The sequence below is a fragment of the Papaver somniferum genome, chromosome 1 (genome assembly GCF_003573695.1).
Source record: "Papaver somniferum cultivar HN1 chromosome 1, ASM357369v1, whole genome shotgun sequence".
In the NCBI taxonomy this organism is placed as follows: Eukaryota; Viridiplantae; Streptophyta; class Magnoliopsida; order Ranunculales; family Papaveraceae; genus Papaver; species Papaver somniferum.
Window position 1 is genome coordinate 117,228,785 of NC_039358.1, and position 27,290 is coordinate 117,256,074.

Genomic DNA, 27,290 nt, shown 5'->3' on the forward strand with positions numbered 1-27,290 from the left:
CGGCTTAAAAATACAAGCTCAGTATATTTTAGTGGGAGCGTAGTACATGAAAGAGCTGGTGAAACCGTCACGGTATGCCTTGTGAAAATCTTGTGTTCTAGAAACAGACTAGACCTAAATTTGATGTGAAGTAGTAACGGAAAATAACCATCACCTGAGACATTCTACTGTTGTTGGGTTACCGTGTCCCGTTTTACAAGCACCAGAAATCTTTTCGTTTTTTTTTTCCTTCTGTTTTTCCCTTTTCAAAAGTTAGTAACTGAATATTTGTTTTCATATTTGTTTTCGTATTTGTTTCTGATCAGAAAAACAAAAATCAAAAACAAACAAAACCTTAGAGAGAGAGATTGAGAGTGAAAAACCCAATAACAATTCCCTCTCCCTCTCCATCTCTCTCTGTGCAGCCAGAATCAATGAAGGCATGAAAAAACTAAACCTTATTTCTCTAATTTTGGTTTACCTATCGCCATTTTCTTCCTCTAGTCATCTGATTCTGACAATTTTTGTTTTGTGACAGAAATCTTTGTATATCGCCATTGTTGCAACTTTGTTGTTTGCAACTCATTTCTTCATCTCTGCTTCCGCTCTCAAGGTAGAATTCTCTCTCTCTCTCTCTGGAATTCCAAAACTGCTCTGTTTATGTTTCGTTTTTAACATCTTTGTTTTCCTTTGCTTTTCTTGTTCAGGTGGGACAAACTTGTGCCAAAAATTCAAACTGTGATGCAGGATTACATTGTGAAACTTGTGTTGCTAGTGGACATCCTAGACCAAGATGTACTAGGATTAAACCTACTAATCCCATTTCAAAAGTACGTCTTCTCAAATTTACAATACTTAGATTATTATCATCAATTGAATATCATCTTCTCAATTCTGAATAATTTTTCTTAATTTAGGTGAAAGGAGCTTTACCATTCAACAAGTATACATGGCTAACAACTCACAATTCGTTTGCACTTCTGGGACAAAAATCTCAAACTGGATCGAATATTATAACTCCGGAGAATCAACAGGATTCCATCACTAGTCAGCTCAATGTAAGTTTTTCTGTTTTTCCTTATAAATTTCTCTAATTAATTTAGCCGGAAAAAGATTGTTTCTCTGAAGAACACGGTGAACAGAGCCGGTGTTTGTAAAAGACAATACCACCCTTATATTATTGAGTAGCTTTATCTTATTTAAGAAAAAGAACAAGGATATCTTTGTCTTCAACAAAATGCAATATCGGGAACTCGCGGTGCTACTTTTTCTTCTCTTTCTGAAAAAAAAAGAATTTTGAACTTTTGAAAAATTAGATAAACGGGAAAGAGTCAAAAACCTATGTGTGTTCTTAGTTTTTTTGGGTGTTGGTGGACCATAATGACCCTCATTTCTCTGGCTATCCCTATCATTTGACTTTTCTTGACTTTGTCAACGAAGGATACTTGAGTAATCTTGGGGCTGTTCAGGTGTCGTTTGTTGTAATGGTTTCTTTTTCCAAATTGCTGTGTGACCGTGTGCCCATGTTTCCTAGTTAGCAACTCATCTAGGTAAATAAACTGGACAACTTGAGTAGTAGTAGTTGAGTTTGCAATTCGAATGAATAGAATTGCACATGTTGCTTAGCTTGTAATCAAAGGGTTACATCTTTTTACCTACTGATATTGATAGAAATTTGCTTTGAAGCAGAGCTAGATGACATTTTATTTGCCAGAATGTAAAATAGTTTTTATATCAGTCCAGTAAACAGTGACATGTGTAGTGCAATAATTGACATTGGTGGGTTCTTTCTAAAGAAAAAAGCATAAAAGTTGACTGATGTCTCATCTCGACGTGATTTAACGTGGCATTAGCTCAACAACCATGTCAGAATCCTAAATGTGCCATAGTATTACTATCAAGGGTTTGAATGTGGCATTGAAAGTACATGTAACAAAAGTATGGGTACAAAAGCAACCACCGTCACATGGGCTTGGCAATGTATGTTTGTACATGGGATGCGGATGCGGATGCTCTTGTGACCACAAAATGTAGACGCATTTTCACCTCAGGTGCTTTGTGCGAATAGTTTCACCTTATTGGCTTATTCTGTCTATGAGGATAAACTTGGACAACTGTGCAAATGATAACAAAGGATGGGAAAGCTGAAATGAGTTGCTTATGATAGAGAAGTTATCTTATCAACTGATTGATTTTGCTAAAGTAGTAAGCTCTTTTGCAGAATGGAGTTCGTGGTTTAATGCTTGATATGTATGATTTCAACAATGATATCTGGTTGTGTCACTCATTTGGAGGGAAATGCTATAACTTCACTGCATTTGTAAGTGCTTCTATACTCAAGATTGTGCGATTTATTACTGAGTTTGACATCCTGTTTCGTTTATACTTGGAAATTAATTTAACTTGCTTATTAAATTCCAGCAACCTGCTATCAACGTGCTGAAAGAGATTCAAGTCTTTCTGGATGCAAACCCTTCAGAGGTCATAACCATCTTCATTGAGGATTATGTCGCATCTCCTCAGGGCTTGACTAAAGTCTTTGATGCCGCTGGCCTAAGGAAATACTGGTTCCCAGTTTCAAGGATGCCTAAAAACGGCGAAGATTGGCCTACCGTAGATGACATGGTTCAGAAGAATCAACGACTAGTGGTCTTTACCTCCAAATCAGCGAAGGAGGCTGCTGAGGGTATAGCACACGAGTGGAGATACGTTGTAGAAAACCAATGTGATTATTTTTACTCTTTTATCACCTTTGGCTTTAAATTTTCAGGAATCATTTGAAAATTGCAGCTAAATGATTAATGTTTGAGCTGAATTGCAGATGGTAATGGTGGGCTGAAGGCAGGTTCCTGTCCAAATCGTGCAGAATCATCTCCCATGAACACGAAAACAAGGTCACTTGTCCTACAAAACTATTTCCCTGATAACCCAGACCTAGCGCAAGCATGCAAACACAATTCAGCTCCACTGATTAGCATGTTGAAGACCTGTGGTGAGGCGGCAGGGAATCGGGTGCCAAACTTCATAGCTGTTGATTTCTACAAGGTACTTTTTATCTCAACTTGCTATAGACATTAATCAAGAAGATCTAACTGAATCAAAGCTCAAACGGAAATAAACTGTAACGAGGTGTACTTTATGTTGCAGAGAAGTGATGGAGGAGGAGCATCAGAGGCTGTAGATGTCGCAAACGGTCCGCTTTGCGGATGCACCAGCATTTCCTATTGCAGGGTACAGTACTGCTAAGTATACAAGTTGCAACTGCATACTTATTTTCATTTTTTACTAGGTTATTGATTAAATTCTGTTGTCATAATACAGGCAAATGCAACTTTTGGAACATGTGACATTCCACCAAAGGCGGCCGAAACACCTGAACCAGCACCAAGTCGGAAATCTGGTAATGCTTCCTCAGATGGAACATCTATTAAGCTGCGGTGGTTCTTTGGAGCGGTTTCATCGAGCATGCTTTTGCTATCATGGCTGTAAAATTTATGGGAGTTCTTTACTATTTTCCCATTTAGCACTGCACGAAAAGATTAACGATACAAGTAATACAACCCAGCTGGGTTTAGTTTTGTTTACTTATATTTTTAGCTATACTATCTGGCATATTTATATGTAGTCCGCTTGTATAGTAACAAAAATTCTGAACAAATTATCCATTAGCTGCTTAACAGGCACAGTTTCAAATTTCCCTGTTGCTCTAGAGTTGGTCGATAAATGCCACTATCTCCCACCCCCAGTATCGTGCTTGTTTATTAAGGATGAATGAATACCAATGAGCTGACAGCCTAGGTTACCTCTTTCGATCCTTGTCACTGAAGTCAACTCCATAAAGACCTAAGCTAGAAGTGTAACCAAATGTCCACTCGAAACAATCCATGAAGGGCCATACAAAGTAACCCCTCACATTTGATCCATTCCTGAAAATTGATAAACCCATAAGTGTAAGCTGAAGCTCATGCTATCCTTTGCCTTTGTTTTACTTGGCTGAAGGGGAAAAGAAATGACAGAATTGAAAACTATTACACGAATCACGAACTAATTAACTGCGATAATCGACACTGACAGTCTAAGAGACCTTCAATGACACCAACAAATGACATATCTCTGTAAGGAAGTTTATAATGTCTCAGAGGACATCTCTGTAGAAGTGTAGAATTGCATAGCTTATGGATACAAGTACACTTTAATATGTTTCTCCAAGTACCGTACTCTTTCCGTGTCATTACGATCTGACGAACCATTCTTTGACATTAAATATCTTGTTCACAATTTTCGATTTCATTACATGTCAGTTGCATAAGTAAGACTAACGCTAAACAAGATCTTCTGGTTACCATCTTCTGGTTGCAATTCTAGCTTGCAGTTGACGAAATTCGCCAAGCAAGTCAGGAGAGACCGCATTTTGCAAAAAAAAACTCATCAACCATTTTAGCTCGTCTGTAACAAAATTGAAAGACAAATCAATTTTTCTTTTTCTTTAAGTAATTGTTAACTTATATGGCTATTTTTATGCTTTCCAGCCATAGTGACCAAAGAACTATCTCACTGGCGAGTTGTCCCATCACGAGAAGAAAAAAAGGTGACCAAAGAACTTTGGCTTTCCAGCCATAGTGCAATTTCTGTTTTTCAGCATGCGAGGTGGCATGAACATGGCTTGAAAACCGAAGCAAGCCTATCAAGGATAGTTATTTAGGTGAACTGGAAAACCTGACTAATCATCGCCGACCTTCAAGGTGTAGTGTGTGTGTTTATGTTTTTCAGATTTGAAAACTAGAGAAAGGGGAGCTTCAAAGTGTAGCAAGCCTATCAGGCATCATTATCATGTAGCTGATGAGACTAACGGCTAAATGATTTGAGAAAACAGGTTATGCAAAATAAGAAGATGTTGGCAATGGATACTGATACTGTGCTTAATTCGCAGACACTCTCATTGAAATTTGTTTTGTTAAGTACCTTGTTCAACTAGCTAATCATGACAACGACAAAAGCAAAACAATTGTATATATAATTTGAGGTCGAAATACTGGCTCCAGAATGAAAATTAGGCCAAAAGCTTGAATTCCAGAACTCCTAGCCCCTACCAATAAAAATCGAGAATTACCAATCTACGGTAGCACAAAATATAACCTATCACTCCAACCCTACTAAAACTTTGAAGAAAATTGTATATATAATTTGAGGCCGAAATACTGGCTCCAGAATGAAAGTTAGGCCAAAAGCTTGAATTCAAGAATTCCTGACCCCCTACCAATAAAAATCGAGGGTTACCAATTTACGGTAGCACAAAACATAACCTATCACTCCAACCCTACTAAAACTCTGAAGAAAAATGGCACCGTCTGTTTCTACACAAACCCTATTTTCTTCTTTCCCGCATCCTTTCCTCTCCGGTCTCCACCTTTCTTCTTCCTTATCATGTGTGCCTATTCATAATTCTTATTCTTTTTCAATATAAAGTTTTCGACCTAGATTTTTCTTTGTTCTCTTATTCTTTTTTTTTTTTGCTCGGCTTTCTTCTCCTATTCTTAATTGGTGTTGATTTTGTTTATCTGTGGTTTTTGTAGATGAGGGTTTATGTCTGTTGTGTAATGGAGAGAAAGAAAAACAAAATAAAAAATCTACGTATTGGTATTGCTAAATCCTAGCCCGTTATATATTTTTCTTCGCTTATCTATTTTTCTGAATTTATTGCTAATCAGTTTTTTTGTTTTGATGTTTAAGCTAAAGATTGTATATATAATTTGAGGCCGAAATACTGGCTCCAGAATGAAAGTTAGGCCAAAAGCTTGAATTCTAGAACTCCTGGCCTCCTACCAATAAAAATCGAGGGTTACCAATCTACGGTAGCACAAAACATAACCTATCACTCAAACCCTACTAAAACTCTGAAGAAAAATGACATCGTCTGTTTCTACACAAACCCTATTTTCTTCTTTCCGCATCCTTTCCTCTCCGGTCTCCACCTTTCTTCTTCCTTATCATGTGTGCCTATTCCTAATTCTTATTCTTTTTCAATATAAAGTTTTCGACCTAGATTTTTCTTTGTTCTCCTATTCTTTTTTTTTTTTGCTCGGCTTTCTTCTCCTATTCTTAATTGGTGTTGATTTTGTTTATCCGTGGTTTTTACAGATGAGAGTTTATGTCTGTTGTGTAATGGAGAGAAAGAAAAACAAAATAAAAAATCTACGTATTGGTATTGCTAAATCCTAGCCCGTTATCTATTTTTCTTCGCTTATCTATTTTTATGAATTTGTTGCTAATCAGTTTTTTTGGTTTGATGTTTAAGCGCCGAAATAGTAACTCCAGAATGAAAGTTAGGCCAAAAACTTGAATTCTAGAATTCCTAACCCCCTACCAATAAAAATCGAGGGTTACCAATCCACGGTAGCACAAAACATAACCTATCACTCCAATCCTACTAAAACTCCGAAGAAAAATGACACCGTCTGTTTCTAGGCAAACCTTATTTTCTTCTTTCCCGCATCCATTCCTCTCCGGTCTCCACCTTTCTTCTTCCTTATCATGTGTGCCTATTCCTAATTCTTTTTCTTTTTCAATATAAAGTTTTCGACCTAAATTTTTCTTGGTTCTCCTTTTTTTTTTTTTTTGCTCGGCTTTCTTCTCCATTTCTTAATTGGTGTTGATTTTGTTTATCTGTGGTTTTTGCAGATGAGGGTTTATGTCTGTTGTGTAATGGAGAGAAAGAAAAACAAAATAAAAAATCTACGTATTGGTATTGCTAAATCCTAGCCCGTTATCTATTTTTCTTCGCTTATCTATTTTTCTGAATTTGTTGCTAATCAGTTTTTTTGGTTTGATGTTTAAGCTAAAGATTTAACTGTTCTTTTAGTGTGTTTTGTTTTCTTCTCATCCAGTTATTGACATAAGAAAAGAGCAGATGTTAACCTATCACTCCTCCCTTCCCTCCACTCTTTCCTCCTAATACCAAATCTCTGAGAAACCCTATCGAAAATTCTAAAGAAAAATGGTCAAAAACGCGGAGATATACAACATACTCCAACACCATCACTAACAACAGAAAGATTGGAAACCCTAGATTGATTACCTTTTATCCACTTGCTAAAAGCCAATCTCCAAGCCCTAATCTCTTCTCTTCCCCTCCTCACTTCGCTCCCAATTCTCTCTCAAAACTAATCTCTCCAGCCACAATCTCTACTTATTTTTCTTCGGGGTGAGGTTTCTTAACATGACCATGCCATCAACTGATTTTTGATTTATCCCATTATGCTTAAATTTTTCATGCAAGGGTTAATCTCTTTGCAGGAAAAGTGATTTAGGGTCTATTCGTTATCTGTATCGTTTTGTTTTGATTTTGGGTTTCTTATTTTTGGGTTTTCAGTTACAAGCGGAAGTAAGATTAACCAAGAGAAAGCTAATTTCTCTGTTCTCCTTCAATGTCTCTCCTTCTTGCAACTTCTTTAAATTTCTCTTGCTTTATTCTTGACTAAAAAATAAAATGGACGCACAATTGAGTTGTTGCGCATGGGCTACTGTAGTTATGAAGTTATATCTTACTTAGCTTTTGGTTCTATAACTCCTACTGATGTTTACGAATTCAAGATCCTTAAAATTGTTATTTATTTATTTTATTTTTGGAAAAGAAGGGTGGTGGTTATCGAGCATTGAATACTGCATATATGCAATTTACCATATTGTAAACATTCCCTTAGATATGAAAGGCGCATCGCGGCAAAGACGTGCAGGGCGTGAAAGCTGATTTACACAACAGTTTCAAGTCTAAAATGCAAAACATTTTGTGTTTGTCCTAAGGTGATACTATGTCTCTTTGTTTCCTGAACTTTAAAACTTTTGAAGCTTAATTTAGTTAGGTGGCTTTTTTTTGGCTTATTAAATGCCCATTTTTGCTTCAGTAATAATTTTTGCACTCATTGCTTCTGCATATGATCACCGATCAGCATATGTTTGTGTATGCATGACATGCCACTGTGGAGGGGGTTAGTTAGACTCCTTTTTACCGGGATGCAGATTGCATTCGTGGGAGTATTTACGATCTTCTAATATTTTTTAGCCACCGTGTGTGTGAATTGCCAATCTTTACATCCAATACCGTAATGTTGTTTGGATCATGAACTAAAGCCCACGCTGTATGTGCATTTAATTATCGTTTTTCACTTTGAATTGGAAATCTTCATCCATCTCTTAAGTAGACCAACATTCTGCCCAAGACTAACTGCATTCTGGTCGGGGCTAACTGCATTCTATGGCTTCATTTGTAAGGATGCACAGGAACCGAGCCGGACTGACGGACCGTCCCGGAACCGTACCTGGTTTTGGACTAAACCGAGGAACGGGGTACATGTACCGGTCCAAAAAATAGGTATCGAGGTCTGGGGGTACAGGTACACGGTCTAATACAAGTACCGTGCCGTACCGGACCGAAAGTACCGAATAGTAAGAGTCGTTAGATTTAGGGGATAATAGATCAGTAATAGCCGTTAGATTAGAGGGGGTATATAAGCGAACATTACAGGGCTAGGGTTTCTCTTCTCATTTTCCTTTGTTCTTTTTTTCCGTCTCCTCTCTGTCTGAGAAGGAGAAGTGAAGAACTCCATTAACAGAGACGAGCGAGACTTCTGAATCTTCTCTTCTCCATTACTTACAACCTCTCGATCCAGAACAAGAAGGAGAAATTGTTATCCAAAGGGTAAGTGTTGATTCAGTTCTCCTATTTTGATTTTTGGAGCCTAGGGTTTTGAAGTAGTGTTGATTACTTGATTTGTATTCTAATAATTCTATCTAATAATTCTAACTTACTTGTTCATCAGATTTGTAATTAAGATATCAAAACGATTTCTTCCTTCTCTGCAAGAGTTGATTGATTTGGCTTGGATTTGGTAAGAATTCTATCTTCTTAATCTTTTGGTTTTTCATTATTTTTTAGTTCATATGAAACCCAGACTTTGAGTTTGGTTTTAATTTGTGAATTAAATGAATTTTTTTGTTCTTCAAAAAGTTGGGTGCTTATCAGGTGATTATACGACTCTTAAGCTAAGGTTCAAATCTTTACATCTTATGCTTATTTAAGTGATTTGGTTCTTGACCTGTTCATAAATGGATGTTAGAAATGCATGATTGTTATTGGTTGATATATACTGAATCACTGATAGATGTACAAAATGATATTAAATGTTTAAATTCTGTACATACTTGCTTCAGTTCTAGATTATAGATTGTTTTTAACTTAGTTAACTCAATCATCTGTGCATACAATTCTCATCTCATTTGTGTAACTTTGTTCTATAGCTTATTAGCTGCACTAGTAGTTGTAATTTAGCTGTGCAATCCATATATCTTGCATCATTGAAACTATCTTGCATGCATCATCAGATATCTTGCATCATTGAAACTATCTTTGCACTTAGTTGTAGCCTTTCATTCATCTGCATTCTGTTTAGTTCTCTTAGTTAAGCATTCTGATTAGTTCTAAACTATCTTTACACTTAGTTGTAGCCTAACTTGCTGTTGCTTTTTATTGCAGCTTTACTGGGTCCTATCAAACATAATGCCACCACCAGTGCAGCCATGGAATAGATCTCCACAACCACTTCACTACTAATGCTACAACTTCAACTAACTTTCTATTAGTTGTTAAGACATTAAAACTTAAGAATTAAGACTATTATAGTATTGTAACTATTGTTTGTGTTGGTCAGACATCAGTGTGTGTGTTTGTGTGCTACTGGCTACTGCTACTTGTTAAGACTTTGGTTGTTTGTCAGTGCTACTTGTCGAGACTTTGGTTGTTTGGCACTTTGGTTTGCTAGTATTATTGGCTTATTGCTACTTTTGGGTTGTTACTTTGTTCTTTGATTGAGATATTTAATATATTGAAAAACAGGTAAAACAGGTACTTAATTTGTCTGTTTGGATATGTCTGGAATTCTGACAGAAAAAAACCGATTGGAGCCGGAACCGTACCTGGTACCGAATGGTACCGGAACCGAGGTACAAGGTACAGGTACCGGTCCAAAATTTTGGAACCGAGGCTAGGGAGGTACAGGTACTCGGTCTTGGCAATAACCGAACCGTACCGTGTGCACCCTTATTCATTTGTGCAGGACTGCAGATCATACAAAATGGACATGAGAGTTCCGTAGGAAACAATACTGCAAAGACTACAATCTTTCATCAAAAGATTCGAATCTCATCTCTTTCTCTCTCATATAATTCAAACTCTCTTAATGTAGCATTTAGTTTATTTGAATCATTGTTTTTCCAAGTAAATTTATATTTTTTAAACAAATATAACGGCAACAGAGAAAATAAATTTCAACCTTGATTAATTTGTAAATTTATATTTTGATTACTGATATTAATTTTGAAGTGTTTTAGATTTTAGGTTTTTGTTAACATACTAAAATCTATGATGTCGATTTGTTTATTTTTTTTTTGTTTTAATCAAATGTCTATTTTTTTTCCTACATGAATATGGATTAAGGTCAAGCAGCAGTTGATTTCGTGACGGAAAAAAGAGGTATTGCCAACTGTAAGCTTTTCCAATGGTTGGCATGTATGAGGTTTGTATAAGCTTCTCCAACTGGTGGGTGTTGATGAACATGAGCATAGAGATTCTAATGTAGTTGTGAGAATAATTCTCTGTATATTCATTGATAGGCAAAAGCCTGATTTATACATGTTTACACAACTAGATAAGGCAAATAAAAGATACACCTAAAAACTAGATAAGACAAATAAAAGATACACCTAACAATATCTAGGATATATACATAACGAATATATATGCAGTTACAACCAAATAACAAACACAATAATGTCAAGATATATCATATCTTGACCATATCTTAACACCCCCCTCAGACTCAAGGTGGTGGAGTACACATCTTGAGTCTGGAAATTAAGAATCGAAGACGAGCTGCAGAGTGAGTCTTGGTGAAAAGATCAGCCACTTGAAATTCTGATTTAACATGTGGAAGAGTGATTGTACCTTTCTTGAAATGATGACGAGTAAAATGACAATCTATCTCTATATGTTTTGTACGCTCATGAAAGACATCATTGTGTGTAATTTGAATAGCAGCCTTGTTATCACAATACAGTGGTGTAGGAGCAGAAATTAGAACTCCCATATCACGAAGTAGCCACCGTAACCAAATGAGTTCAGATGTGGTGTGAGCAAGTGCTCTATACTCTGCTTCAGCACTTGAACGAGAAACCACACTTTGTTTCTTACTTCTCCATGAAATCAATGAGTCTCCCAAGAACACACAGTAGCATGTAATAGATTTTCTATCTGTAATATCCCCAGCCCAATCGGAATCCGAGTAAGCTTGAAGAGTGAGATCAGACTTTGATGAGAAACACAGACCTTGATATATCTTAGAATTCTGAGAACAGCTGCATAATGAGTAGATCTTGGAGCAGACATAAACTGACTAGCTATGTGAACTGCATGACTTATGTCTGGTCTCGTAATGGTCAAGTAATTTAGACTCCCTACTAGTTGACAATACAGTGTTGGATTAGACAATAGAGTCCCATCTGTAGGACTGTATTTTACATTCAATTCAAGAGGTGTGTCAGTTACCTTATTGTCATATAGCCATGCACATTGTAGAATCTCAGATGCATATTTGACTTGTGATATGAAATAACCAGTGGGTGACATGCCAACTTCAATGCCAAGAAAGTAACTTAAAGATCCAAGATCTTTCATCTTAAAACAATCACTAAGATATGATTTGAGTTCAGTAATACCTTGTAGATCACTGCCAGTAATAACCATGTCGTCAACATACAAGAAAAGAATGACAATTCCTTTTTCTGACGATCTGACAAACATAGCTGAATCACAGAGCTTTGTGTAAAGCCATACTGGAGAATTGCATTGCTAAACTTCTCAAACCAAGCACGAGGTGCTTGTTTGAGTCCATATAATGCCCGTCGAAGCTTACATACTTGATTAGGTTCATGAGGCAAACCAGGAGGAGGTTGCATGTAAACCTCTTCTTGTAACTCACCATGAAGAAACGCGTTTTTCACGTCCATTTGATGAAGCCCCCATTGTCGTGCTGCAGCAACACAAGTAATGTACGAACTGTAACCATTCTGGCCACTGGTGCAAATGTTTCTTCATAGTCAACACCATACTCTTGTGTATAACCTTTTGCAACAACTCGTGATTTACATCGTTCAAACTCACCATCTGACTTGGTCTTAACTTTATAGACCCATCTGCTTCCAACAACTGATTTTCCAGGAGGAAGGTCCACCTTTCCATGTGCCTGCCTCTGCATGTGCTTCCAATTCATCATCCATTGAATCTTGCCATTCTGGAATGGCTGCAGCTTCTCTGTATGTTTTTGGTTCATAAAATGACAAAATAGAAGACAAGGAACAGTGATAGTCTGCATACTTAGCTGGTGGTCTTCGATTGCGAGGTGGCAAAGAATTTTCTTCAGAATCAGGATCTCGTTCCTGAGTTGCACTGTTAGGTTGAGTCGTAGAGTGGTCTTGGTCATCCGTATTTGGTGGATCAACAACTAGAGGAGATGGACTTTCAGGAGTAGATAAGAAAAGTGCTAGGATTGGATTCACTAGGAAATGGATCAGAATAAGTGAAAGACTCAAAAGATGATGATTTGCTGCTTGGAAGTGACCAGAATGGAACTTTCTCCCAGAATGTGACATGACGAGAGACACGAAGCTTTCTATTAACTGGATCATAACAACGGTACCCTTTTTGTTCAATACCATAACCAAGGAAGACACACAAGACATTCTTTTGACCAAGTTTATGACGTTCACGTTCTGGAAGGAGTACAAAACAAGTTGAACCAAAGACTCGAAGCTCAGAATAGTTTGGTTTCTTACCATAGAGACGCTCATAAGGTGACATTCCTCCTATGACAGTTGTTGGGACTCTATTGATGGTGTAGACTGCAGTAAGGACTGATTCTCCCCAGAAATTTGAAGGAACTGATCCAGAAATTAACTGAGCTCTAGCTGTCTCTATAATATGACGGTGTTTACGTTCTGCAACTCCATTTTGTTCTGGAGTTTCAGTACATGACAGTTGAAGAATGGTGCCTTGGGTTTTAAGAAATTATTTGAATGGATTGGAAATATATTCCCCTCCTTGATCAACACGAAAAACTTTGATCACTTTACCAAACTGAGTTTTTATCATGGTTGAGAAATCAACATTTAACTTAAGAAAATCTGCTCTAGAGCTGAATAGATATACCCATGTATAACGCGAATAATCATCAATAAAACTGACATAATACAAATCACCTCCCTTTGACATAATTGGAGATTTACCCCAGACATCAGAATGTATAAGAGCAAAAGGTTCAGTTGAGACAGAAGTGCTAAGATTAAAAGAAAGAGCTGGTTGTTTTTCCAGTTTACAAGAGATGCAATTTGGTTCTTTATCTAACCGAGTATCTCCTAGTAAACCCTTATTGATCATATATGAAAGACGAGAAAAGGAAGCATGACCTAACCTAGAATGCCAAGACATGAAGGGAGATATTGACACAGGTGCAGTGGGAGTAGCAGCTACGACATGACTTTTAGATTCCGCTGAGAGAGCAAGAGATTGAAGGAGATACAACCGACCAACTCTACGGCCTATCCCAACTAGCTTCCCGGTTTTGAGATCCTGTATAGCACAACCAAAAGGAAAACAATATGTGTTATAACCTTGATCACACAGTTGACCAACTGAAATAAGATTCATTGTAATATTTGGAACAAGAAGCACATCTGGTACATAGAAGTTATTTGAATTGTTTACCAAGCCTATATGACTTGCAGTTACTGTTGATCCATCAGCAGTATGAATCTTAGGGGTGATGACAGGATGAAGACTTTCAAAATACTTTTGATTAAAAGTCATATGGTTTGATGCTCCTGAGTCGAGAAACCATTCTGTTGAATAAATACCTGAGAAGATAGAGAAGGCAGATGCAGCTGTAGGGTTGTTACCAATTGAGAGTGCTTGTTTAATCATCTCTTGAATATCAGCAAGGTTTGGTGCTGAACCACCACCAGGTACAACTAATGCAGATGAGGTTGTCGATGTTGCATATGGATCTGTTGCAGATGAAACTGGAGCTGCCGTAAATCTGGTAGGTGTATTGAATTTGTTTCCTCCATTAGCATTGATCCTTCTCATGTTTCTTGAGGTTGGTGAGGTGCAAAATCTAGATGAGTGACCAAATTTCTTACAATACCCACACTGTGTTGTGGGTGTGTCAGGTATTGTGGCAGCAGGTGATGTATTGGCCGATGGGAGATTGTAGTTCCTTGCCAAGTGTCCAAAGGTCTTGCAGTTATGACACTATACTTGAGACATATCACGTTGCACTTGAGCATTTGAGTTTCTTGGAAAATTGTTAGGGATGGATCGTGAGGGCATAACAAATACTCCTGATATCTCCGGTGTGATTCTTTTCCTTGTTTCTTCTGTAATAAGTTCAGACAAAGCAACTTCCACCGTGGGAAGAGGTGAACGACGAAGGACTGATGCCCTAACAGACTCAAACTCATCACGCAACGCCATTAGAAACTGAACTAAACGTGTTTCCTCTCTATACTTCTGCCACAATTCCAAATCTACGGTCCATATTGGTTCCATGAGTGCTAATTGTTTCCAGATTAAAGACATCTCAGAATGAAAAACAGAAATAGACTGATCATGCGATTGTTTCATAGATCTAATATCTTGTTCGAGTTTATACCTCTGAGCAAAGTTGATTTGGGTGTACCTTTTCGAAAGAAAATCCCATGCATCTTTGGCTACCTCAAAACTTGTGAGTTGCATGCTTATGGAAGGAATGACTGTGTTTCCAATCCAAGTGAGAATCCTGTGATTGTTAATCTCCCATTCTTCTTTTGGATCCTTTTTCTGTGTTTCATTTTCTTTCCCTTTTTCAACAGATTTGCTTGTTGTAGGTTTCTTTTCTATACCATCGACATACTTCCACATACTCTTTCCTTTAAGAAAACTCCTCATGAGGAATGACCAGTGATTGTAATTGGTTCCATCAAAACGGACAGTGATAGGTTTAGAATCTTCTCTTGACATGATTACTATGTTTTCTCTGGGTTGTATTTTCTCTGGATTGTATTGCAGCGGAAACTGGTTCACAGATCTTTCCTAGCTCTGATGCCATGATGAACATGAGCATAGAGATTCTAATGTAGTTGTGAGAATAATTCTCTGTATATTCATTGATAGGCAAAAGCCTGATTTATACATGTTTACACAATTAGATAAGGCAAATAAAAGATACAACTAACAACTAGATAAGACAAATAAAAGATACACCTAACAATATCTAGGATATATACAGAAAGAATATATATGCAGTTATAACCAAATAACAAACACAATAATGTCAAGATATATCATATCTTGACCATATCTTAACAGGTGTCTCTAAATCTTTGGCTTACACATTATTTCCTTGAACTGAATTTCCTATTAATCCAATCTTGAGTTGAAGACCCGCAAACTATTTTGTAATAGTTGTTGAGGCCCAGAACGCCATCCCTATCGTTCGGACCAGGATAGTAATTATGGATTAACTTGGAGGATGAGAATCAAGATATTATGTGATTTTTGAAACTCCATTGTGGGATATGATTGCCAGTGAATTAGAGTTAGAGTTTCCAGAATAATAACAACATTCCACCATTGGTCGGCGCAAGTGAAGATAAAGATCATGGTGAGGAGAGTGGCTCTTCAATATTCCACCATTGGTCGACATAGAGATGAAGAACAAGGGAGGAGAGTAACCATTGGTTGACGCAACTGTAGAATGTAGATGAAGAACAGGGGAGGAGAGTAACCATTGGTTGACGCAACTATAGAATGTAGATGAAGAACAGGGGAGGAGAGTAACCATTGAAATTGAATAACCTAATGAGTAGAATGAGGATCAATAAGAAGAGATTAGACTCTGCATTTCTAAGGAAATTTTGATTTTTTAGAGGATTTTACATATTTTGTAATTTTTCCATGCATTGTTTGACGTCTATATATCACATCTATGGGTTTACATGTCCGGGAACAGATATTTCTCCAGAAACAACAAATCATGTTGAATAAGTACTTTTCTATGTTGTTATATGTACCAATTATTGTAGTTTTTTTTCCTAATGTTAGAGTGGTGCAAGCATAAATTTATACCGCACACACTCCCTCCGTTTCTTAAAAACAAATACTTTAACTTTTTCGATTTGACATATTTTTGGGCTAAAATGCAAAAGGAAAAATATATCTTTTTAAGAAAGGGAAGAAGTATTGTTTAGTATTAAGAGTTGCAGTCGTTTGAATTTATTCGGTGAAATGTTAGAAGCTGAATAGTTTGCGCGTAAGACTTGAGAAGTATCCATAATCTAGACCATTGGGATAACAAACAGAGAAGGACAAGACAGACTGTAGTGCTCGTTGTTATACTGCTTAAGCATACTGCCACAAAACGAACACTTTAAAAGAACACTTCAATGCCATACTCATTTATGAATCGCTTCATTAAGATTTCACTCAACACATTATCTTAAACAGGTTTAAACTTTGTTTTGATTGGTTATCGTGTAACAAACATGACAACCATTTTGATCCCGTGCAACGCACGGGAAAGATACTAGTTACTATAATTATTGCCCCGCATCTAAGCCTTTCTCTTTTTGTCTAGAAAAGCACTATGCGTCTGTGCATAAAGGATTCTGTAGGACTAATGGCAGTATATTTTTGGATAATAATTACCATTTGGAAGAAAAACTATATAATAATTACCATTTGGATACAGTTATACGATAACAGTCTAACAGATATAGGTTAAACTTGACCACAATGGATATGTAGAGAGAGTCACAAGATGATACAACTTTACAGGCATAGATATGTGATAAAATTAAAATGTACGTTTCTGAGTAAAAGAGTGGTTTTTCCTTAGGCCAGCTCTTTTGGTCTCCAAACGCAATTGATCTACAACTGGCGTTTCATGCCATTCATTTTTCTTCAGCTTGCGCCGCCAGCTTGTCTGTCGTCTCACAGCTGAATCCTCCTCTTATTTCATACTATCATTAGCGTGTTTTGAGTTCTTGCCTTCAGCTTGCCGGCCCTGAATACAGGAAAGGACTAAAATATGAGGAAAAAACAAAATGGAATAGATTTACAAGAACTGGTAAATGCGAGAACATGGACATACTTCTCTGAATGGGAAATCATCGATTTCAAGCATATGTATCACTTGACCCATCTTTGGCCTCTTCTGAGGATCTGGATCAACGCACTTTATGGCAACTAAAAGACTGCGTTTGAGTGACCTTGCAGATGGTTTATCTCGTAGCTTAGGATCCAAAACTCCCTCAGCGTTGCGGTTTGCAACCATTGTTTTAAGCCAATCAACAAGGTTAACCTGAACATCCGTTGCGTACAATTAGAAATAGCACCTAAATAAACTTGAAGAGCTTTTAACATTTGTACAGACCAAAATATGCATTTAATCAGCACGTAGGTATACTAACCTCACCTGGAGGCCGAGTAAAGTCCACGGGATTTCTCCCAGAAATGATCTCCATAATAAGAATTCCAAAGCTATATACATCACTTTGTTCGTTCAACATGCCTGTACTTGCATATTCAGGAGCTACATATCTACAAATGTACAGAAACACAGTTACTTCCTAAGCTTATCCATCATTTAGGCAAATTTATTGCTTCAAAGAGTAAGCAGCGTAGTTCACATATGTCTGTGTAGAGAGAGTGAGTGACAGAGATATTTCAACGAACCCAAATGTTCCCATAACACGGGTTGTGACATAACTCTTCTCTGAGCCCAATAGCTTTGCTAAACCGAAATCAGATACCTTCGAAGTCCACTGCTTATCAAGCAAAATATTGCTCGATTTAACATCACGATGAACAACCTTGGGTTCAAGCCCTTCATGAAGATATGTCAACCTATAATTTAATAGAAATGAAGTTAGTTCCTTGCCAACAAGTCAAGAAACTGAATAATGAAATCATGGATGTGTATAAGTTCATTGGAACTACGTTGTTACTCACCCTTTTGCTGTTCCTATAATAATGTTCATTCTAGCCTCCCATCCATGAAGCCACTGCTCTAAGTTCCCATTATCCATGTACTCGTAAACAAGCATCCTATGAAATACATGATGCCATTTAAATTGTTAACATGGATTCAGTTCTAAATAGAAAAGGAGTTCGCCTGTAAAATGAAGTGTACCTATGATCTCCTTCAGCACAGTAGCCGAGCAATCTTACTAAATTTTTATGCCGAACACGTCCAATTGCTTCAACTTCAACCTTAAACTCCCTCTCAGCTTGTCCTCTGAAGAAGTAAATACATCTATTTAATGATGGAATTTCCAAATTGCGTATAACATGAAATTAACCAAATAAAATCCTCAGCTCATCTGAGAAATCTATGACAGTCATACGTTTCTAAACAGAACATTTTTTTTTCCTTCTTCTTGAATCCTGGAGGACACTTTCGAAGGAAATTTCTACATAAATAAAGTTATGAGGCAGCTGGGCTTAAGTATTGATATACCTGTTATTAAGCAAATTCTTAATTGCAACCTTGGTGTTGTTCTTTAGATGGCCAAGGTACACAATTCCGTATCCACCTTCACCGATCACTCTATCATCAGCAAACCCCTTAGTTGATTCTTCAAGCTCTTTAAGAGTATACCAGTGACCCCATCCCATGTGCGAAACCTCGACTTGCACCTTTCGAACCCCAACTAAACTACTATCCTCCTTCAGAAGCGCTCCGTTTTCAACTTTTCCAACTAGCTCTGATTCAAGCAATGGATTTGATGCGATATGAGATTTAACTTCTTTATGGTTTTTTGGTTCTTTCGACTTATCAATCCGAATTTCATGCATTGGATATGTAGAGCTGATTTGAGAAGTAGACTTCTTGTCTTTAGAAGTACTACTAGTACTCTTATTGGGTTTTGAGATCATTAACCATAGTGCTATCAGAAAAAGAACAAGAACGAAAGCTGTACCAACTGATATACCCAATACGATCCATAATCTTAGTCCAAAGATTGGAGTTGGTCTTGATAGTTGATCGCTCAAAAATCCCTCTGTGTTGTCAGACATCTTACGCAGAAAGGGATAGAAAGAGAGAGATCAGAAATGCAGTGGAAATGAAAATGGAGAAAGTGGCTACTGATTATTCATAGACTGGTTGTTGTGGAAGTGAGTGGAGAATGAGGTGAAAAGAAAGTAAACAGGAGCTGTCACAATGGGATGGGAGTATGGGACTTTGAGAGTCAGAGGGCAACCCACTAATATTGTTGTTAATTGATTTCTGCATGAACCTGTTAAAAAACCACTACAACAAAAGGTAATATGTCTTTAAACTAGCTAGCTAGTACTAAGCTCATTTTTGCCATTGTTTTGATCTGCTTTGTATCTTTAAATAATTAATATATGTATTTAGAAGATTCTTGATGCAACTTACAGTGGGATGTGAGATGGTTCGAACAATCTTTTATCATGTACATAGAGAAAATTAATATATACTTTTCTCACTTTTTGTGGAAATCATGAATGAGTGAATCCTTCTATGCTAAGTATTACATGTTGCTCAAATGAATGATTTAACATGATTAAAGCTTGAACATCCAGATATCAGCATAAAGTCTATGGGGATGCGGCACTAATATGATTGGAGATGTTTTTATAAGATTTGATTTTATAGATACGTGATTAAGAATCGTTGAACTCCATGATAATCACACGGTAATTATATGGAAGAATGAATAGTTTATACGGAATACCTGGTAGCGCTAATCCAACGTACATCAATCATCTTTGGGAAGTGATAATATCTTGTGGAGGTCATGGTTTCTCTATCTTGACCTTAGCCATAATGAGTAATTCCTTGGATACAATACTGATGGTTATTGTTTCCCTTTAATAGGTAGAGAGAGGACCAAGTTCCTAGGGTTTCGATATATGGACTTTAGATCTCGACCGCCATCAAGGAAGAGTATTAATAGGATACTAACTCCTTATATAAATCATGGATTATATATTTAGCAATATCCTAGTTATGACCAAGATTCTCACATGGACCCAATAAAGATAATTAATCATATAAGAAATTATTTTACATTCTCCCACTGGTCTATGTGATTATCTACTAATGGTTAACTACATGATTCATAAGGCTCGCATAATTGCTAAACATAACACATTAGTGGTTAACGTAATATCTTGATTAAATAAGCTACTTATGAAGTTGCACGTTGTCTTGTTATCAACATTTTCCCTTCCATGTACCACAACATAAACAACTTACTCAACTAGGCCTTTAAGAGGAGTATCATAATGGTCTAGTTATGTCTTCAACAGAAATACAAATTCTGTTAACATTCACATAAGTGTATACTAAATATGGATACAAAAATAAATTCAGAAGTATATTATTAAGAGCTCAATCAGTTTTCAAAAATAAGCGCATAAATTAGCTGAATTCAATAATCAATTACTCCACAAACCTAAGATTTTTTATCTTTTCTTAAGAGGTCTTAAAAGGTAATTGTTCATTAAGTGCATCTGTGGATGCATTTGTGCTTAAGCGATAAATGAACAACTATTATTTCTGAATTACTTGATTCACGCATATATACTTAAGGTTCATGTGTTTTGTTCCTTTTGTATCATATCGTGTTTTAATGCTGCGAAGCTAAGACGATAAATTTCAGCAATATAGAGACAAACCTTAAGTCTCTGAGTTTCGCAGTCAAAAATATTCAAACTCAATCGTGGAACTAGTATTAATGGATTCTTCCTTTATAGAATCCGCACATCCACAAGAATTGAAGTTTGAAAATCCAATCAACTCTAATTGGATTGGATAAATAATTGTAAGACATAATTCAAGATTAGTATCTCGGGATTCTTGATAACTTTCCAGTAATTTGTTCTTTCAAAATCATTAGGCATGTATCTAACATACGAACAACTTGTTATAAGTTCCATATTAGAATTAAGACGTAATGAAGATTAAATCTATATCTTTTATTCAATAGGAAACAAAATTTGATAAATGTGTTATTATTTCAAAATTCTACGAATTCGATATACGCTTTACATGAGAGCTTTAGTAATCCACATGATATGTGACTATCACATGGTAAGCTTCATTGACATCCTTTATTTCGAAAAATATAGAGATATGCATAAAGTCAAGATCATAACTCGTAGGTAGTAAGTCTTAACATGACATACCAAGAGTATGAATTTCTCCCACTGATCTTGAGGTATATGCATGGATCTAGAATAATTTCATCCAAAACCAAATAACATTAATGGTCTTATTGAATTTTAGATATGCAATATTCGAGAAGTTTGCTTAATTTCATACTTTGATTTATTAAGTTTGCAGACTGCGTGTTACTGTCTTTATAAGGCATGCCCTTCATTTTAGCATACGTAAATTTTCTTTATAATTTATCATTAATAAAGGCTATTTCTCACATTTAGTTAATGCAACTCTTAGGTCATACTGAGCTACTAATAATACTATGAAAATTCTGAATAAATCTTTCTTTGATATAAGAGAAAAACTTATTTATAATCGATGCATCATTTCAGAGTAAAATCTTTAGCTACAAGTCTTGCTTTATATCATTTAACATTTCTATTACAGTCGTGTTAGGTCAGAAAGACCCACTTTCATACAACTGATTTGTCATTCAAGCAATTAAACAATATTCGAGACTTGAATTTCAACCATTGATTTTCGCTCACATAACATCAATTCATTAATCAAAATTATTACTCATAATATTTGTGGACCGGAAATCGAGACTTTGCCATTCTATATCAAAATGAAATAAATTCTAGTAAGCAAATCACTGAAACAACATGAATAACTTCCTTTCAGTCTCGTTTGAGACCTTCTTAATGCTGGTTCATGTTGTTATAAAAAAAAAATCTTTATTGGCAGTAGTTATATTATGGAGTATTGGATCAGTAATTTGTGGTCTTTCAACATTCCGACAATGAGAAGATTCACAATATCTATATAAATCTTAAATAAAGGGATCATTATCATGACTTCTTGAACATATATGTCCACGTACTCCCATTGATTATGCCATCACTAATGAATTTATATTTTTTTTCAGTTTCAATAAAATCTCATACTATGGTTAGAACATTAAAAAATACCATTTGGATTATTTAGGAAAACCAATGAACCAGTAATAGTTTTCAAATCCAATTTTCATTCTTGGGAATGTAAGCCCTTACCTCCAACTAAACAGCCATAACTTAAAGGTGATTTAAACTAGGTTTCCATCCTTTCTAGTCCAAAGTTTGTCTTTGAAACTGCTTTACTCGAAAATCTATTTAAATTACACAGTTGTAGAAAGAAGATACATTCACATATGCGTGGCCATTATGCATAACTCATCATGCTTCTAACCATTTGCATAAAAGTATGATTTTGTCTTTTTCCATGCACCATTATGCCAAGGATAAGTTGGCCTTGTGTATTGAGAAACAATTCCAAACTTTTGAAGATACTACGTGAAATATTTAGGATATTATCCTGTTTTGTCATACCTTTCACAAAATTTATTACCTTTGTCAGACTTTATGATTTTTCACTTTCTCTATAATTGCCTCTCAATTTCAATAATAAATCTCTGAGAAAACATCCATGAATTGAGATTCTTAATGCAATTAATAGATGTACACGATATGCGAAAAATCATCATGTGATAAACAATTTTATCTTCCAAAGTTTGGACCCAAAAAAAAAAGTCTACAATAATCATAATCAATAATTAATAAGAACAAAAGATAGAATTGAGATAAATGATAATTAAGTTTACAATAGTTTCATACCTTCAATAAGATTCTCCTGTGGGTAAAACCTTATCAAGGAACAATGTGAGACATGAAAAACATATATAGATATATTACCTTCTCATGCACACCTGTGGGAGAATCTCGTCAAAAATGTATTAACAAACTCAAATAATTCTAAATATGTTCAACCTAATATAATGTGAACTGTAGTCACCTGTGGGTGGCTATTATTTCACATGTATATGTAACATTTAGATAACCTTAATGCTTGTTTAAACTTGTGAACCAAAACTACTTGCAGCAACATTGTTCTTATCGTTAAATCAAACTAAGAGGACTCAAAAATATATAATATTTAACACATATGAGTTTAGTATCACTGTGGTGATAACTAAACAATGCAACAGACGTTTACAATTGCAAATATCACACTATCTTTTCTTGTGATATTGCATGGTCCCCCTCAATGATATGCACATACTTGATCTGATCCTAGAATTAGTCGATTATAAACAATTATGAGTAACCCTAAAACATTAATCATAAACATTTACTCAAAGGAATATCATATATATAAATTGTAAAAATTAACAACACCCTTTAACTGTAAAATATCCAAACATAATGAACTTTTCATAAAACAAAATCGATCATTAAGCAAGTCTATAAGTATAATTCAATAATGAAATTTCGTGGAAGAAAATTCTTGGATGCATTGCTAATTTAAATCTAATACAAGCTTAATGATCATGTTAAATAAGAGTTATAGTATGGATAAAAATAAATGATGTTTAGAATAGGCAATGAATGCCATTTTCACAAATATTTGAGAAGGTATCCAAAAACAAAACCTTAGTTTCTTTAGAGGATGCAATAAATTTTGGATGTTAAACATATAATAACAATTTTCATGTAAATACTATAATGGGTTACTCAACTCGATAATGATTTAATTTAAGTAAATTTTCTTTTATATATTTATAATTAAATAATTATCAAGTAATATTACACAGAGCTTTTGGTTGGTAACCTAGTGACAAGCTGGACCCCAACTCCTTTTTGAATAGCAACGCCTAAAGTATGAAAAATAAAACTACCAAAACCACTACTAGCGTCATTACTAACCAAACAATTCCTAAGACGCTTGAAAAAAACAAGAGTATCCTCACCAAGTTCCCCAAAAGTAGAAAAATCTAGAACCCCCAAACCATAGCCATGTGCAACACACTTGTCCAGATTTTTGGTACATTTACGTGAAACCACACCAGAAATAGCCTTACCAGGAACAAAGGAGCGAACACCATCACCAGTGAATGGAGAGAGACCTGTAACATCCATAAAAACGTCTTACCCATTTTCCAAGTTAAGAACGAGAATATCGTCAGGTTTTAAATATCTACCATCATCCGTCTGAAGACCAAGAGGAACTTCCTTGCGCGCAGGTACATTGGCTTTGTAGCAAATGTCAAAGACAACATCACGGACAACACCATGGCGAAACTTATACCCAATATCCTTAGCACAATGAAGCGCATGATCACCGAAAGTGTCCATAAGCTTGCTACAACTTGAGCACAAAGTATTCTCACCAAACAAAGGAATACCAAGGCGATAACAAAGCACAACTCTAAATTGTCTAGGTTCAAGACATTGATTGAGCCCACTAATGGGCACCACCAAAAGATAGTCTTGTGCATGCTTCACAAGATTGCATTGCCATAAGATATAATCTCTTGCATATATATGGAATTGGTTTGGGATTTGCTTCTTAACTGCATCAAAATAAACAACTGCCAAGGAATGCATGGAAGAGGGGGAAGTGTCATCGACACAGTAAGTAGACGTCAATCCACATACCTGAGTGAAGGTCTGACGAGCCAACCGATAAGCTGAACCTTTGTCCGTTGAGAATAAGTTGCCAAGGATCGCTTTTTGCACTGAAGTAGTCTGGCTCTAGGAAGCAAGGTAGCAGTAAGCACGAGTGTCAGCCATGGTATAAATACCGAGCCCACCATCCTTCATAGGCAAGGTAGCTAATCTCTTATGTAGAGGACCAAAACCCGCACCATCCGCAGTAATCAGAAGCCTCAAATACTGATATAGCTGGTCCTTGAGGGTCAGGTTGTAAAGCGGCAGGATTGGTAGTTCGCATCGCAAAATAAAGTCTAGACACACCAGTGCAATTGCGAAGTAAAAGCATCTCACTTTGAGGGTCCTTGAGTTTTTTGATCGCATCCATTAGTTGAACAGTTTTGTGCACCCTGTTCAATAACATGTCACTAATAAAGTTCATGTATAAACTCACTGGACCACCCAAAAGTTTAACACCCTTAGAAGTCCTACCAATATTCGAATGGAAGACACCGTCTGTAATACTCCTGGGATCTAGGGAAGGCCAAAAGACTTCCGTATTCGTTATGTTGAGGTGTAGCCCCCTGCCCGGTCCTTCAGTTTCAATTATACGCAAAGCCTCAGCTACCTCCAAAGTATCACCAATAATTGTGCCGTCATCAAGGTACCAGGCGTGTAAATCAATCTTGCATCGAGAAGCAATGGACTTCACTAAGGGGTGAAGTGTCAATGCAAAAAGCAAGGGACCGAGGGGATCCCCTTGTTGCATACCAAGAGAAGAAGACAAAATATATTGGGCATAATAAAGCTTAGATGGACGTAAGTAGCAAAATTCTACCCACCGAGAAATACCTGGGCAATGAAGGAGGACTTCTTTGATGAGCTGAGTTCTGCTCACCATATTGAAAGCATTGGAAAAGTCAATTAGCAACACTGACATTTTGTCTGAATGACTCTTCATTTCTAAAAGGCGGTTTACAGCATGTAAAATACCTTCCCCTCCTACAGGAACACCAATACCAAATTGATAGTCTTCTAAATAGGAAGTCATGTCCTCTCCGACAGAAAAAGCAGCTACCTTAGAAACCATCCTACGCCAAACCGTACTAACTGCAATAGGCCTAATCCCTCCACCCGGCTTAAGCAAATGCGTCAAAGGGGCACTAGCAATGTATTCGCCCAGTTCACTAAGACATTTTCCAGCCAACCAAATATTGACAACCCCAGAGATAGAGAAAAGAAAATCATCTGCCACTGCAGCCACCACACCACTAAGAACATCGACTAGGTTCTACGCCCGTAAACCATCGCGACCACACGACGTACCTTTAGGAAAGCTCTTAATATCTCTCGAAACCGCCTTGGAATCCACAAAGATGGGATCCGCAGTGATATCGTCTGTGGGAACCTCCGTAGGGGAGGCTAAGGGATGCTTTTCCAACAAGTCCAGGTAAGTCTTCTCTTCAAAAGGTGCGACACCAGACGATCACAAGACTCGGATGGCAGCTGCAAAATGCCCTGAAGTAATCTTCTTCTGACAGGCGGAAATGTTAGCAAACCCTTGCTTCTTATCATCCTCATTCTTCTCGTCTGATTTCCTTGAACCCCACCGAATCGTCTGTTGTAGCAGCTTTTTTACTAAAATGAAGCAGCCATTCAACTCCTTCCAAACATTGATCACGTGAAGAATAGCTACCACTTGTAATCGCTTACGATTACCAGATTTTCTCTCAACAGAACTCTTCGGCTGGTAAAGGGACAAAGTACAAATGAGAAGGAGAAGCAAACGTAACCAACCTGCCAGGAGTTCGGACTTGCAAGAATCCGATCAAGGCAGACCTTAAGTGCCCTCGAAAAAGCGAGTCTACACTTATGGGGGATGCATTTAACACTGGGGAGTTGCCGTTGGAGCACAACATTAAGCATATCAGTGGTGAGAAACTCAACAGCACCACTGTCATTATCCTCAGAAACAACAACATCACTGTCGTTACCCTCAGAAACTGCAGCATCCACAACGTCAACATCCACAACACCATCCAATTGCGACACAACCTGTAGCTCCACAGGTTTGTCCAATCCATGGATCAAGAAGTCTGCACCATCTCCATTGAAGGGTCCTGAAATAAAATCATGTTTCGACCCTTCACGTCCTTTGCAGTTTTTCGACCAGGCATGCAAGTATAAGCATTTGCTACATAACCACATGCGTAAGTTGCATAGAACTTTCTCCAGAGCACAAAACACATTCAAATCAGTAGCAATAAGGTCTCTAACTACGTTCTTACTGTCTTCCGAAAAGAGATGTTTTTCGTGGAGATGCTTCAGAAAAGAACCCTTGACATACCCTCTTCCATGAACTCCATCATGGCATCCATGAAGACTCTTGAAAGGGCAGTGACAGAAGATGTCGGAGACTGCTAAAGAAGATGAAGAGGAGTTCGTGCTTGACGGGATGGAGGAAGGAAGAATATGGGAGCTGGGAGAATGCAGCGATGCACGAGAAGAAGTGTGTGTAACTCTCGGCATGGGAAAAATGAAAAGCAGTAAGAAAACCCTAAAACGAAAA

At 36.8% G+C, this 27,290-nt stretch overlaps 2 protein-coding genes and 1 long non-coding RNA gene across 5 annotated transcripts; 2 read left to right on the forward strand and 1 right to left on the reverse strand.

Annotated features, from left to right (window-relative positions):
• Window positions 1-204: 204 nt before the first annotated feature.
• Window positions 205-3,666, forward strand: LOC113297948 (PI-PLC X domain-containing protein At5g67130-like). The gene is made up of 9 exons (XM_026546563.1): window positions 205-419; window positions 518-592; window positions 687-809; window positions 897-1,037; window positions 2,201-2,299; window positions 2,401-2,704; window positions 2,801-3,024; window positions 3,127-3,210; window positions 3,301-3,666. Exons 1-9 carry the CDS (start codon window positions 414-416, stop codon window positions 3,466-3,468), a joined length of 1,224 nt encoding a protein of 407 aa, XP_026402348.1. The 5' UTR covers window positions 205-413; the 3' UTR covers window positions 3,469-3,666.
• A 2,733-nt stretch (window positions 3,667-6,399) lies between these two features.
• On the forward strand, window positions 6,400-9,870 carry LOC113297955. 2 transcript variants are annotated; one of them, XR_003333917.1, is made up of 4 exons: window positions 6,412-6,512; window positions 6,658-8,674; window positions 8,796-8,864; window positions 9,509-9,870. It is a non-coding gene; the product is annotated as an uncharacterized LOC113297955 (long non-coding RNA). The 2 variants fall into 2 exon arrangements; XR_003333916.1 differs by having other exon boundaries at window positions 6,400-8,674.
• Window positions 9,871-16,770: 6,900 nt separating this feature from the next.
• LOC113297961 (probable serine/threonine-protein kinase At1g01540) lies at window positions 16,771-19,364 on the reverse strand. 2 transcript variants are annotated; one of them, XM_026546585.1, is made up of 7 exons: window positions 18,582-19,361; window positions 18,255-18,359; window positions 18,074-18,169; window positions 17,798-17,968; window positions 17,533-17,662; window positions 17,214-17,423; window positions 16,771-17,126 (listed from the first exon to the last, which is right to left on the reverse strand). In XM_026546585.1, exons 1-7 carry the CDS (start codon window positions 19,139-19,141, stop codon window positions 17,073-17,075), a joined length of 1,326 nt encoding a protein of 441 aa, XP_026402370.1. In that variant the 5' UTR covers window positions 19,142-19,361; the 3' UTR covers window positions 16,771-17,072. The 2 variants fall into 2 exon arrangements, with proteins under 2 accessions (XP_026402370.1, XP_026402376.1); XM_026546591.1 differs by lacking the exon at window positions 16,771-17,126 and having other exon boundaries at window positions 17,283-17,423; window positions 17,538-17,662; window positions 18,582-19,364.
• Between the last annotated feature and the right edge of the window lie 7,926 nt (window positions 19,365-27,290).